The 14125-nt window shown below is 65.7% G+C and overlaps 1 protein-coding gene across 1 annotated transcript; it reads left to right on the top strand.

Moving 5' to 3' along the window:
* Positions 1-916: 916 nt before the first annotated feature.
* On the top strand, positions 917-13897 carry TNFAIP2 (TNF alpha induced protein 2). Its single transcript, XM_081099302.1, has 12 exons — positions 917-934; positions 3313-3676; positions 3960-4590; positions 6797-6911; positions 7073-7195; positions 7356-7456; positions 7972-8070; positions 8637-8745; positions 9579-9701; positions 9912-10067; positions 10233-10354; positions 12206-13897. The coding sequence occupies exons 2-12, from the start codon at positions 3328-3330 to the stop codon at positions 12342-12344; spliced, it is 2067 nt and encodes a 688-aa protein (XP_080955428.1). The 5' UTR covers positions 917-934; positions 3313-3327; the 3' UTR covers positions 12345-13897.
* Positions 13898-14125: the final 228 nt, after the last annotated feature.

Raw genomic sequence — 14125 nt, 5'->3', positions numbered from 1 at the left:
GGTCCTTTCCAGAGGGATTCCTGACATGTGCCATAGCCAGGGGGCCGCCGCTGGGGGGTGCTCTCCGCCGCACCCTCCCCCCACCCCATACCAGGCCTGGGCAACCGGGCTGAGCGGGGAAGCTGAGGCCCAGAGAGGGGATGAGCTGCTCAAGCCCCACCGGCGAGGACAGAGCTGGGCTGAGTGAGGCTCGAGCCCACGCTGCTGGGGTCCGGGCTTTGGGCCCCCAGCCGCCTGTCCCGGCCCAGCCCGGGTCCCAGAAAGGGAAGGCCCTTCAGTGGGGGTTCGGCGGCCTGGGTGTGAGTTCCGACTCCGCCACCCGCCTGCGTGCCCTCGGCATCTCCCCATTCCCGCGAGGCCTGACAGTGAGGGCTCTGTCCTTGGCGGACCACCCTACAGCCTCCCCTAGGACACCTCCTCCAGGGAGCCCTCCGCGCCTCTGTGAGGCCACAGGGCCACCCAGAGTGGGATCCCCTTGTGGCACAGAGAGTTGGGGTGGGACCGTCCCGGCACCCCGAGCTGGGATGTCGGTGGCTCTGTGACGCAGAAACGTGGTCCTGAACTGGGGGGCGGGGGTGGGGGGAGAAGGAGAGGAGGGGACTTCCCAGTTAGCCAATCAGAAGCAGCCCTTGGACAATGGGTGGGAGCCAGACCCGATCCCCGTCGGCCTTGGGTAAGGGTCCCCGCGCCCCAAGTACGGGGTGGCCCCGGCCACCGCCCCGCCGGTGGGGGGTAGTGACCCCACACACCTCCTGCTGGACGGGCCCAGCCCCGCCGGGGAGGGGGGCGCTCCCGCGTTCGGGCCGGGCAGCCCCGTCGCCCTCCCCCGGCCTCCCCCGCGTGGTGGCCGCGGGCGGGGCGGGCGGGGCGGGGCGGAGTCGGCGCTTTATCAGGCCGCGCGGGGCACGGCCGGGGCAGAGGCGGCGGCGGCTCAGTAAGTGACCTTCTCCCTCCCCGCGTCCGGCGTCCGTCCGTCCCCAACGCGCCGCGCGGCTGCCCGGCCGCCGGACCGCTCGCTCGCCCCCGGATGGCCGGTCCCCCGACGGAGCGGCCGGCGCGGCGGCGGGGACCAGGGGGCGGCCGATTCCAGGGAAACTGAGGCCATGGCCCCGGGCGGCGCTCCCAGCGCGGGGGCCCCTGGAAAGGCCGGAGGGGGCGGGGGGCGGGCAGGGCGCGGGTCCCCCGGGTCTCGCAGCGGCAGCGGAGGGAGGCTGTGTGCCCCCGGCCGTCACTCCACCGCGGCGCCTGCTGTCCTCACCGGGGAGACCTCCCCCCCAGGAGCAGAGGCGGGGGGGGCTGTGCGACCCCGCCCCGACCCCAGGGCAGGAGGGCAGGAGCGGGGTGCGGGCCTGAAGAGAGGGGGGCTGCCACACAGTATGACTGGGCGGCCCCTTCTTCCCCTCACTGCCCAGCCAGGGCTGCGCCTCACCGATCGCCTCTCCCGCCCTCCCTGCTGGCCTGAGACCCCCACACCCTTCCTGGCCCCGCGTGGGGCTGGCCGGGGCTGCGCCTGCAGTCTTTGGGGGCCCCAGGGCCCTAGAAGGAGTCTGTGCCCAGGGGAGGAGGCGGGGACCACGTGGGGACCCGCAGAGCAGGGTCTGGTGGTCAGAGGAGCCCAGCTTGTGGGAACAGGGAGACGGGGTCGAGGTTGCAGAGGCGAGGCTGGTGGCCCTGCTGGTCAGGGTGGCCTCTCCTTCGCTCCGGGAGGAGGGCAGAGGTGGGCAGGCCCCGGGGTGGCCCTGAGCACCCCCGCCAGATGGCCAGACCAGCTCCCATGGGTGCGTGGCATGAACTGGGTGGATTGGGAGGGGATGCGGGGGCAGTGGGTGGGGAGGCAGAAATGGGGACCTTGGTCTGGGGGCCCCCTAGAGCACCCCTGCTGGGCTCTGCAGTGGGACTGCCAGGCCCAGGGGCACGGGAGGACCCTGCCCAGGGCATCTGGAGACGCCAGTGAGAGTGGGAACAACCCAGGCGCCCTGGCCCCGTGTGGCTCTGGCCGAGCACAGGGGTTTGGGTGAGCAGCCGGGGGATGGGACAGGTGTGTGGGCTGGTGGGGAGGCGGCAGGGGCTCCGGAAGGTCTGACGGCCCAAGCTTAGCCTCCCGCAGCCTCGCCGTCACCCACTCCTCGGCTTCTCCTGGATGGTGGGCAGCCCACCCACGTGGCGGGGCTGCGGCAGGGGCCGGTCTAAGTCACCGCGTTGCGTGCGTCGTGACTGGGTATATTTACTCTTGGGTGGCGAGAAGGTACTATGGTTATGGGTCACCCCAGTTCCCAGGAAGGCCTGGCCCCGTCTGCTCCCCGTCCCCAGCTCTGCCCTGCTCGCTCCCTGGGGTCAGCCATGCTCCCCTCCATGACCCTGGCCCGCTCTGATGGTGGCCAAGTGCTGCTGGGCACAGGGGTCCTGCTTTTGTGGGTGCAGCTTGCAAGGTGGTGGGGGACCCGGAGGCAGGGGATGAGTTCTGAGTTCACGCTGCTGACTGTAGGGGCGTTTAAGCCTCCCTGCGTCCTCTCTGTGAGATGAGGACTCCCCCCCCCCGCCCCCCAGTGGGAATGAGGAAGAGATGGGTGGGCACCCGGGAAGGCACAGAAAGTGAAAGCTGCTGTGATGGTGACATCACCCCGTTTGGAGCAGGGAGAAGCAGGCAGCCCCAATCTCACCACGTGGGCGGCTCTCCAAAGTCCTCCCCCCTAGAGTGGGAGTGGGAGCGGGGCTATGGTATCTGTAGACTGAGCCCCACAGCCAGGATAGGGGGGGCTCTGCTTGCCTCGTGGTTCCATGTTTGCTCACAGGGTCCCTCTGGGACCCCACAGCCAGACAAGACAGAGAAGAGCTGGGCAAGATGGAGGGTGTGCCGGGCTGGGCCTCTGCCTCAGCCAGCCTTCGCTGCTACGCGCCCCTCTGGACCTTGGTCCGTGCTCCGTGCAATGGGACCGAAGCCATGCTGTCTCTTCCCAGGCCCCGGGATCCAGGGTGCATGCTCTGCAGCCCCTGCCCAGAGGGTGGGCTGTCAAGGAAGCTTTGCAAGGGAAGGGAGGCCCCTCAGGCTGAGAGGCGGGCGGGGCCTCCTCAGCCTGGTCCCTGCCTGGTGGTTCTGGGGGGCTGCGGTGTGGTGGTGGTGGTGGGGGGAGCTGTGGGTCCTGAGAAACCCGTGTCCAGGGAGGGAGCTGAGCTGGTGCCCACGTGGGCCAGGAGAAGGCCAGAGCCCTGGTGGCCACACCAGGGACGACTGAGCAGGCCCACTTACTGCTGCCACACGCCCGCCCGGTGCTGCGACCTGACCCCGTCCTCCCCTCCCCTCGCCCACCGCAGGCCTGAGGCGGGACGATGCTGCAGACGATGCCCTTCCAGGGCCTGCCCGGCCAGCAGCGGGTGCCAGGGGCCCTTGACTTCCCTGGAAGCCCCCTGAAGTTTCGCTCCGGGTCAGAGGTGGAGTCAGAGGCCTCCATGTCGGAGGCCTCCTCGGAGGACCCTGTGCCACTCCCGGAGGCTGAGGTGGCCCAGGATGAGGAGGGGGCTTCAAAGAAGAAGAAGAAGCCCAAAGGCCTGGCCGGCATGTTCAGCATCTTCACCAAAGGGAAGAAGAAGAAGGGCCAGTCCGCCGCCGCGGAGCGCGAGGGCAAGCCTGAAGCCCAGCCTGAAGCCCAGCCGGGGCCGGGGGGCCCGCTGCCCACAGGTAGGCTGGGGCCGCGTGGGTGAGGGTCCCGGGTCAGAGCGGGCGGGGCCTGGCTCACTCTGTCCAGGACCGAGAGGGCAGAATGGTGGGCTCGCCCGTCTCTCCCTCCTTCCACCTGCACCTCTGCCTAATTTGCGGGTCTGGGAGGAGGCGAACCAGGCTTCAGTCCTGGCTCTCGGGGCGCATCACTTCGCCTTTCGGGTTCTCCAGCGGGCGCCATGGGGTGGGCTGGCCCCGCGTGCCCTGGCCCGTGGCTGGCGCTAACGCGTGTCCCCTGTGGCAGTGGAGGAGCTCAAGGCGGACCTGGAGCGCGGGCGGCTGGAGGCGGCGGGGCCGCTGATGCGGCTGGAGCGGGAGCTGCAGGAGGCCGCGGCGGCGGGCGGCGTGAGCGAGGAGGAGCTGGTGCGGCGCCAGAGCAAAGTGGAGGCGCTGTACGTGCTGCTGCGCGACCAGGTGCTGGGGCCGCTGCGCCGGCCGCTGGAGACGGCGCCCGAGCGGCTGCGCCAGGCGCTGGCCGTGCTGGCCGAGCAGGAGCGCGAGGATCGCCGCGTGGCGGCCGCGGAGCCCCAGCCCTCGGCGCTGGCGGCCACGCGCCCGCGGCACTGGCTGCAGCGGTGGCAGCGCGCGGTGGCGCAGGAGGCCGAGGAGCGGATGGGCCGGCCGCCCAACGCCGCCGAGGGCCTCTCGGAGGCCGAGCGCACGTTCCTGTCCATGGGCCGCACCATGAAGGAGGACCTGGAGGCCGTGGTGCAGCGGCTGAAGCCGCTCTTCCCCGCCGAGTTCGGCGTCGTGGCGGTCTACGCCGAGAGCTACCACGCGCAGTTCGCGGCCCAGATCGCGGCCATGGCGCAGTTCGAGCTGTGCCAGCGCGACACCTACATGCTGCTGCTCTGGGTGCAGAACCTCTACCCCAAGTGAGTGCGGGTCTGGGCCGCGGGGCGGCGTTTCTGGGGGTGGGGCCGGGAGGGGGGAAACCAGGTCCCCCCCCGCCCCCCCCGTGGCGTCCCCGTGGGCGGGGCCCTGGGCCGCGGGGAGGAGTCCCAGTGGGCGGAGCGGCTAGCAGGCCGGGAGCCTAGGCCTGCTGGGTCGGCTTTGCACTTGGAACCCTTCATTCCCAGGGCCTCAGTTGGGGAAACAGGTGCAGTTGGGGCAACTGAGGTGCAGAGAAAGGCAGGGACTTCACTTATTGAAAAAAATACATTTGTATTGATCTCAGAGAGGAAGGGAGAGGGAGAGAGAGAGAAACATCAATGATGAGAGAGAATCATGGATCTGCTGCCTCCTGCACGTCCCACACTGGGGATGGAGCCTGCAACCTGGGCATGTGCTCTGACTGGGAATCGAACCATGACCTCCTGGTTCATAGGTCAATGCTCAACCGCTGAGCCACCTGGCCGGGCCCAGAACTTCATTCATTCGTGAACTGGGCAAGGGGTGGGCACACGATGGCAATCCAGAGCTGGAGGGACTGTGGCAGAGGGGGCCAGGGACTGGGAGCCCAGGGCAGAGCCCTAGCCTGGCCTGGTCAGTCTGGGAAGTGGGCTTGAGGAGGTGCCAGCAGGGTCTGCCTGGAGCAGGAGCCCAGGTCCCTGAGCAGGGCCAGCTCCCAATCCCACAGAAGGAAGGGAAGGGGCCCAGGAAGAAGGCAGAAGGAGGGAGGTGCTCTCGGTGAAGGGAGTCACTCCCTGGGCCTGAAGGGGAGCCGGGAGGCATTCTGGGAGCTGTGCGGAGCTTGTCAGTGTTGGGCTTTATGGACAGGTGATGGGGGCCTCCCAGGAAGCTTGGAGAGCAGGGCTGGGCTGGGCCACGTGGCCCATGAAAAGATCCCCGTGAGCCCACAGCTGAGCTGAGTTCCGGCCAGGGGGCCCGGAGCGCCTCGGTGGGAGGCTGGCGGTGCCCGCAGAGGGGGCCTGGTAGCCGTGGGCACAGCCTCAGGCATCCCGATTTACCCAGACTCCATGGGTCTCAGCACAAGCTGGGTGGGGGGAGACAGAGTGTGGAAGTGCCCAGCAGAAGCCAGGGGGGCCTGAAGGGCTGGCCCAGCCCCCAGTGGGAAGCCCAGAGGAATAGACAGTCAGCAGCGTGGAGGGCCTCGGGGACCCACCTGGGTGGCCAGTGGGCTCAGTTGGTGCTGGTGGTCAGCGGGTCCGGAGGAAGGGCCCAGTGGGGTGGTGGGTGAGGAGTCAGCAGGGCACAGGGCAGTGGCACAGGGCAGGGGCGGCGGGCCTGACTCAACAGGAAACGCTGGGCACTCACACCTCTGCCAGGCAGGCAGCCTTCCTGTCCCGGTGACGGTGACCGGGGGCCTTTAGCCTGGGGCCCACTGGGGTCGACACAGCGGAAACGGAGGCTGGCTGGGCTGGGAGTCCTGAGGCGGGTTCCGGAGGCTTGGTTGAGGCCTGTGTGGCAGAAGTGCAGGGAGCAAAGGGACATGGTGTCCAGGCTGCGAAGGGGCAGAGCCTCCTGTAGACAAAGGCCTTGAGGAGGTGCCAAGGTTGGGCCGTCCCTGGGGGCCCTGGACCCGCAGAGGCGCCAGGAGGGTGAGGGGAGCCGCCTCCGCAGAGCCCTGCAAGCAGCCCTTCCTGCTTGGCTGGCCCAGCCTCTGCGGGCAGCAGGGGTGGCCGGGAGGGCGGGGGCCTAGGGCTGGGGTGCAGGGAGGGAAGAGGGGGAGGGGTGGCTGGTCTCAGGCTGCTGCCAGAGGGAGCGGGTTTCCTGTGTGTGAGAGGGGAGCTGGGATTTGTTCTGCAGGAGGAGGTGAGCAGGTTCTGCCTGCTGGTGGACAAGGGCGGAAGCAGGAGCCTGGGAGGAGGCTCCGGCAATGAGCCAGGCGGGAGATGGGGTGGTTGGCTGGGTGGCTGGAGGCTGATGGGGCGGGGCGGGGGGATGTTTTGGAGCCTGAGTGGATGAGAGAGTAAAAGGAGGCATGATGTTCCAAGGTTTTTACCTGAACAGATAGAGGATCCATCATCTGAGGTGGAGAGGCAGGGAGGGGGGTTAGCGGGGGGCAGGGGAACAGACAGCGGAGCTCAGAGCAGCGGAGAGGCAGGGAGGGAGGTACTCTCACCTCAGGATGGTGCTGGGTGGGGCCTGTCTGCCTCACGCCAGCCCCTCTGCCCACAGCGACATCATCAATAGCACCAGCCTGGCAGGGGAGCTGCAGGGGATCAACCTGGGGAGCCTCCTGCCCCCCAAGCAGGTCCGGCTGCTGGAGGCCACGTTCCTGTCCAACGAGGTGGTGAGTCCAACGACAGCGCCGGGGCCTGGCCAGGGAGGGGCAGGAAGGAAGCGGAGGGAGGCTCTGGGACAGTCAGGACATCAGGGAGCCTGACAGGGCTCCCACGTGGGCAGGGCTGATGGGTTCCTTGCTACCTTGACCTGACTCTCCCCGGCCCCCAGGCCAGCGTGAAAGAGCTGATGGCCCGAGCCCTGGACCTGGAGTCACAGCGCTGGGCCCAGGATGTGGCCCCCCAGAGGCTGAACGGCCACTGTCACAGCGAGCTGGCCATTGACATCATTCAGGTAGCAGCCCCCCTCCCGTGTACACGGACAGCCCACCCAGTCCATCCCTGTGTGCACACACGTGCCGCCTCTGAGCCCGCCCCCTTTCCCAGCAGGCCCCCACCCCCACCCCAGCCCTGGTGCTGGTGGGGCCCTGCTCAGCTTGCCCCCCTCCCTGCAGATCATCTCCCAGGGCCAGATCAAGGCTGAGAGCATCACGCCTGACCTGGGCAAGCAGATACAGCACATGCTGCTGGCGGAGCTGGCTGCGTTTCTGAGGAGGTGGGTGTGTGCGCAGGCGCGCACAGAGGGCCCTGCAGCATCCTCCCTGCGCCTGGCTGGGGGTCCAGGCTAGACCAGTGCCCTCCCGGCCCCTAGGGGTGTCTGTCCCCCTGCACTGGGCACTGAGGCCCCCACTCTGCTGGGCACAGCTCCCAGTGGAGCACCCTCCAGCTGCAAGGGAATGCCTCCCGAGGGACTGAGACCCTGGCCTCCCCTTCAGGTGGCACCTCCAGTCTCGCCCCCCAATCTCTTGGCTGCCTCCCCCCCACGTCTGAGGACCCTTCCATTTACCCACGGCCCCCTCCAGGCTCCCAGAGCTTGGCGGCCCCCTGCTCAGGAGCTCGGAAGGACCTGGCTCTATTGGCCCCGAGAGCGAAGTCAGCCGCGTGGTGCCCGGGGCCAGCTGCTGCCTTAAGCTGAGGGGCCACCCCTGGGATAGTGCGCTGTAACCCGGGGCGCTGCTCCTGTCCCAGTGTTTGTGCTGGTTCTGCAAGTGCCTCTTCCTGTCTCACCAGCTACCAGCGAGCCTTTGAGGACTTTCTGGAGAGGTGCAAACAGCTGCAAAATTATAGGGCCAATGTGATGGCCAACATCAACAATTGCCTGTCCTTCCGGTGAGAGGGTGAGGGCGGTGAGGCTGGGCGGCCAGGAGTGGGTGTGGGAGCAGAGCACCAGCCTGCCTGTTGGCGAGAAGGGGCTGCTAGGAGGTAGAGGAGAGTGCGTGGTGGGGGGTGAGGTAGGTGTGGGGGGCAGGCCACAGCAGTGTAAGCAGCCGTGGAATAAATGAGGAAGGTCTGTGGGAAACGGGAGGCCTGCCCAGCGGAAGCGGCTGTGTGGTGGACCCCGCCTCAGGCAAAGGGTTCACTGGTGATTTTATCCTCGAACAACGGGCAGTGATTCTGTCCGTTAAGCAGCGGAGCACACAGGTGTGCAGAGGCGGAGCCACGCCCCGGTTAGGAGAGGATGTGGCCTGGGGGTGTGCGGGCAGTGAGCAGCCTGGGCCTGCCTGGGGGGTATAATGGAGTGACTTGGACTTGCTCCCAAGGGAATGGGGAGCCATCGAGGGTTCCAGAGTGAGGAGGTGGTTTAGGAAGATGGGCCTCGGGCTGACTGGCTCTCTGGTACGGGCCATGGCCAGCAGGGCCGGTGTGACTGGCCTCCCTGCCCCATGTCCTTCCAGGATATCCTTGGAGAAGTGGCAGGCGCCACAGGGCCTCCTGGGCCCCCTGAATGAGCTCAAGAGCCACGGCTTTGACACGCTGCTCCAGGGCCTGCTCTGGGACCTGAAGGTAGCTACGCCCCGCCCAGGGCCCGCCGAGGCTTGTGCATAGGACATGGGGTGGGAGGAATGGTAGGAGCCCGGCTGGCATGTGGGAGGCACGGTGTGGGGCCGGGTGTAGAGAGGCTGGTGTGCCCAGCGAGGGGCCATGGAGGCCTCGACCTCGCCCCCACCATTTTGGCCTGGTGTTTGGCCTCAGAGGGGCCACCCAGGGCTGGGAGGACACAGAAAAGCTTCAGGGTGCCCCCACCCAGTCCCTAAGCTTGCATACACTCTCTCCCTCCCCGCGCCCCCCACCCCCCCTCCCCCCCCTCCCCAACCGCCTGTCCCATGCCGAACTCCAGCTGTGATGCTCAGAGCCTCTGGCAGCCACCGCCACGCCATGTCTGCCTGGGCCAAGAAGCCCACAGAAAGCCCTTGTTACTTTAGCAGAGGGTGAGGGGCCCCGGAGAAAAGCAGGAGGGGTCCCATGCCTGCCCGCCATGTACCCAGCGGCCAGAGTGGGAGGCGGGGTGGCCAGTTGGCGGTGACAGTGACCCGGGATGACTTGGCACCAGTCAGGCGCGAGGCTTTGTTTATGCAGGAATTTATTTATTTGGGGGCGGAGGGGTGGGGGGAGGGTGGAAAAGGCCTCCGCAGGCTGCCTGCGATGCAGGGGCCACAGCTGGGTGTCCTTGGAGAAGGGTACACAGACCCCCCTCCACTTCCTGCCTGTGACCTGAGTCCTGCCCTGGGTCCCTGGACCCTGGGCCACCCCGAGAGTCAGTGTGCGTGTCTGCGTGTGTGGCTGGCAGCCTTCCCCTGCAGGGCGGGTCCAGACATCCTGCCTTTCTCCCGCTGCAGCCGCTGTTCAAGAGGTTCACACAGACCCGCTGGGCGGCCTCTGCGCAGACCCTGGAGGAAATCATCTCCACCGTGGAGACAAGGCTGCCCGAGTTCTCAGAACTGCGCGAGTGCTTCCAGGAGGTGAGGCGCTGGGCTGGGCTGGGCATGGGCTCACACAGGCCTGTGCATGCACCCACCAGCACTGCACACGCACACACATGTATGCACTCCTTGGCCCTGGCACCTGTCCTCCCTGAACTCCTGGCCCCAGGCTTCAAGCTCCTGTCAGGGGAGGGTGTGAGCTCCGTGGGGAGCTGGCTCACGGCCCTGCCTCTGCCCCTGGCCGCGCAGGAGCTCATGGAGCTTGTCCACCTGCACCTGGTGAAGGAGTACATCGTGCGGCTCTGCAAGCGGCGCGTGGTCCTCAAGACCGCGGAGCAGCAGCAGCAATTGGCCGGGCAGGTCCTGGCCAACGCCGAAGTCATCCAGCACTTCTGCACTCAGATTGTAAGCCCCGACTCCACCCCCCTCACCACCCGCCCCCCGTCCCCCATGGGCTGCCCTTGCCCTCTGGGCCTCTCCAAGCTCCATCGGTTCTGGCGGAACCACTCTGGGCCCGGGGGCACTGCTGGAGCAGGGGCAGCCTCCCTCCAACCAGGCCTGTGCTTGCAGGGCTCCCCGGCCACTTGGCTGCACCACGCCCTCCCGACACTCGCCGAGATCATCCGCCTGCAAGACCCCAGTGCCATCAAGATCGAGGTGGCCACTTACGCCACCTGGTACCCTGACTTCAGGTGAGACCGGGCAGCCCGGGACCTGGGCAGTCAGCATGGCCCTGCCGGTCCCCACTGTCAGAGCCTGGCTTGGCTGCATCAGCCCCTTTGGGGTGGGGGGCGCTCCAGTACTGGCCACGCAACGCAGTCCTGGCTGCTGACCTTGCTGAGGGCTGCGACTGCCGGCGCCCAGGCAAAGCCTTACAGCGGCTCACCCACTTGAGCCTCACCACCGCCCTACCAGGCTGACGCTTTCCTTCGTTAAACATATATTTGTATTGATTTCAGAGAGGAAGGGAGAGGGAGAGAGTGACAGAAACATCACTGATGAGCAAGGATCACTGAGCAGCTGCCTCCTGCACGCCCCCTACTGGGGATTGAGCCCACTACCCGGGCACATGTCCTCGACGGGTATCAAACCTGGGACCCTTCAGTCTGCAGGTGGATGCTCTAGCCACTGAGCCACACGGGCTAGGCCAGACTGATGCTCTTCACCCCTGATTTACATACGAGGCCTGGAGAGCTAAAGGCCCGTGTCCAAGGTGACACAGTGAGTCGGTGGAGCTGAGATGACTAATATAGGCAGTCTGGCCCCACAGTCCCACTCTTAGCCTTTGATGATACTGCCCCTTGGAGGGGAAACTGAGGCCAGAGAGACCAGGGACTTGCTAGAGGCTGTAGCAGGTCAGTGATGGAGCTGGGGTCCACCCCTCAGCCTAGGGATCCCCGGGGGCTTGGGGCTTGGACCTGGGCCCTGGGTCCTGGTCCCCCGTTCCAGAGTGGCGGTTGCCTGAGGATCTTGTGAGCCCAGGAAATGGGTTTGGGGGACGAGTCCTCTGACACGGAGGAGAGCGTTTGAATGGGCCCTGAGTTGGATTGACAGCTCAGCCTAGTGTAGTCCCTGGCTGATCCACTGCACTCATCCACCTAGCCACCCACTCACCTCCACACGCACCCACTTACTCACCCACCCATACAAGCAGCATCTCCCCATCTGTTCATCTAACCACCATCTAGCTATCCAGCTATCGACTCACCCACCATCCGCAAGTCTACCCATCGAGCCACCCATTCATCTATACGTCCACCACCTATCCTTTCATGCATCCATCCATCATCCACCCAACTCTGCATCTCTCCATTCACCTACTCATCTATTCACCCCTCAGCCTTCCATCTACTCACTCATTCATCCTTTCATCCATCCATCCATCCATCCATCCATCCATCCATCCATCCATCCACTTATGCACTCACTCTTCCATCCATATATTCACCCACCTATTCATCCATTCATCCATCCATCTATCCATGCATCTATCCATCAACTTCCGCCCATCAACTCACTCATCCACCCACCCACCACCCACCCACCAGCCCACCCACAATTTGCAGTGGTCTGCCAGGTGCCGGGCTTGGTTCTAGGTACCAGGATGCAATGATGTACAAGACGGAGCAGGCCTCCCCTCTCCCTCCTGTGGCTTATAGTCCACGGAGGGTTCACAGTAGTCAGGCAAAGGGATACACCTGCACGTTGGAAAGGTTATGTAACCGGCAGGAGGCGCTGGCTTTCGGGACGGGAAGGCCTCTTGGGGGAGGTGACATTTTAGCTGAGACTTAAAGGTGAGAGGAGCTGGTCCCCTCCAGAGCGGGTGGAAGAGATTCCAGGAGGGACAGCGGTTAAAGGCCTGAGGTGGCAGGAGCAGGCGTGCCCTCGGGGGGCTGGGCGGCCATGCTGCTGGAGCTCATGGGAGGAGAGCGGGCGGCAGCTGCTGCGGGGCGCTGTGGCTCAGGCCGGGAGGCTGGAGAGCGGGAAGGGTGTGAGCAGGGGCGTTGGTGACCAGCTGGACTGACGGGACTTCCTCCTGACAGCAAAGGCCACCTGAGCGCCATCCTGGCCATCAAGGGGATGTCCAGCAGTGAAGTCAAGAGCATCCGGAGCATCCTGGACGTCCACACGGGGGCCCCCGAGGCCGCCAAGGCCCTATTTTCACTTATAAAGGTTGGTTAGCTTTTCCTGTGGACTGACCTGCTTGTGAGCCCCGGCGAGCTTCGGACACACCCCACTTCAAGCCAGTCACCCCACTTGGCTTCCGGCCTCCCGGGCTTCCTGCCTTCTGCTGCTGCTGCCACCCAGCCCCAGCCTGGTGCAGGCCCGGGGGCAGCTGGAACGGACGGCTCCCAGTTCGCTACCAGCCTGGTGGGGCGGGAGCACACCTATGAGGAGCCAGAGACCGTACCTGAGAAGTGGCCATTGATCGTCATGCACTAAAGGAGCAGAGTGGCCAGGGGTCAGCGACCCTGGGTCACCTCCTATCCAGGGGGCCCTCCCCGGCCACCTCAGAGCTGCCCTCGTGGCCGGGGCTGAGTGCCTAGGGCCGGATGCCGAGCCTTACCTACCTGCCCCCTTCACCCAGGGCTGCGACCAGCTGGGCTCAGCAAGTCTGGAAAGGAAGGCAGCTGGGAGGAAAGAAGGGAAAGATGAGCTCTTGCCTGGGCCTGGGAAGGGGCGGGCAGTCACCCGCAGGCTGGGGCAGAGCCGGCGTCAGAGCCCCTCCAGGTTGCCCTGTGATCCCTGCAGCTCAGACCCCGACCCCTCTCTGCTTGCCTTGCCCACAGGCACCCCCTGCCCAGAAGGGGGCTTCCTGGGTCTTCTAGGGTTCAGGCTGCCCCCCAGGCAGGCCCAGGCCCAGGGGTGCCTTCCTGGGTCCTCCACTGGGCTGGGCAAGCTTGACCTCTGACCCCTCTGCACCTATATTAGTTACTTACTGCTGCTATAACGAATTTCCACAAACTTAGTATCTTAAAACAAGACTAAGTTTCAGTTCTGGAGGTCAGAGTTCTGATGCATGTCTAGTGGGCTGAAGGCAAGGGGCCGGCTGGCGCTGGGCCCTGCTGGCGGCTCCCGGGGAGGATTCCTGGCCTCTTGCGGTTTTTAGAGGCCACCTTCCCAGAGGACTTGGCTTGTGGTCCCATCCATTTCAAAGCCATTCACAGGGCAGGGCTTCAGGGCTTCGCTCCCGCCTCGCTCTTCCACTCGCAAGGAGCCCAGCCATTACCTTTGGCCCATCCAGACGGATAGCCCAGCACCGCGCTCTGTGAGGCCAGCTGGTTGGCAGCCTGATTTCATTCCCTTTCCCACGAACCTCACGTGGTCACAGGTTCCAGAGGTTAGGGCGTGGGCATCTTTGGGGGGCCATGGTTTTGCTCACCACGCCCTCCATTCGTCCCCTGCCCTGGAGAGCGCCTGGTCCTACCCCAGGAAGACGTGTTCAGTTACCCCCCTGGCCTCGGCCCACCCCAGAGGCCCTCTCAGCAGATGCAGGTGTGACTCGGCCTCTGAGGGCGCCGCCAGGTCGGGCGAGCTCTCTCTCCAGGGTCCCTCCCTCTGTCCAGGTACTTGGCCAGGAACTGGCCGTGAAAACGGTGCATAGAGCCTTTGTACATTTGTCGTTCACATGTTGGATGTCACTGATGTTATTTTTGATAGCACTGCTTTTGTATGCGTGTCCCGGGACACGGTCCGTGTTTTTATAGCTTGACATAAAGCTGATTTCAGAAGCTGCCGTGGAGTGATTCATTCGGGGAGCAGGGCTGGGCCTCAGCGGCTTTTTCAGGGTTTGGGGGTCTGGGCAGGCCTGTCCTCCTGGCTCTGTGCCAGGTCCGCAGTGTCCTTCCCTGTAATGACCTCCCCACACACTTTACTGAGGATGATGGGGGAGGGGGGAGGTTAGGACCCTGGACAATCATGTCAGCTCCACGCACAGGGCTCAGAGGGAACGTACTCCTGTG

This window comes from Myotis nattereri (assembly GCF_964212035.1).
Source record: "Myotis nattereri genome assembly, chromosome: 1".
Taxonomy (NCBI): Eukaryota; Metazoa; Chordata; class Mammalia; order Chiroptera; family Vespertilionidae; genus Myotis; species Myotis nattereri.
Note: the sequence above shows the minus strand (reverse complement) of the source record. Positions and strands in the feature narration are given on the sequence as shown.

Excerpts from the sequence above, each read along its gene's own strand:
- TNFAIP2 (XM_081099302.1), top strand. The coding sequence starts at position 3,328 with ATGCTGCAGACGATGCCCTTCCAGGGCCTGCCCGGCCAGCAGCGGGTG. Across the intron at positions 6,912-7,072 it reads CGTTCCTGTCCAACGAGGTG|GCCAGCGTGAAAGAGCTGAT; the intron begins GTGAGTCCAACG and ends CCCGGCCCCCAG. Across the intron at positions 10,355-12,205 it reads ACCTGGTACCCTGACTTCAG|CAAAGGCCACCTGAGCGCCA; the intron begins GTGAGACCGGGC and ends TCCTCCTGACAG.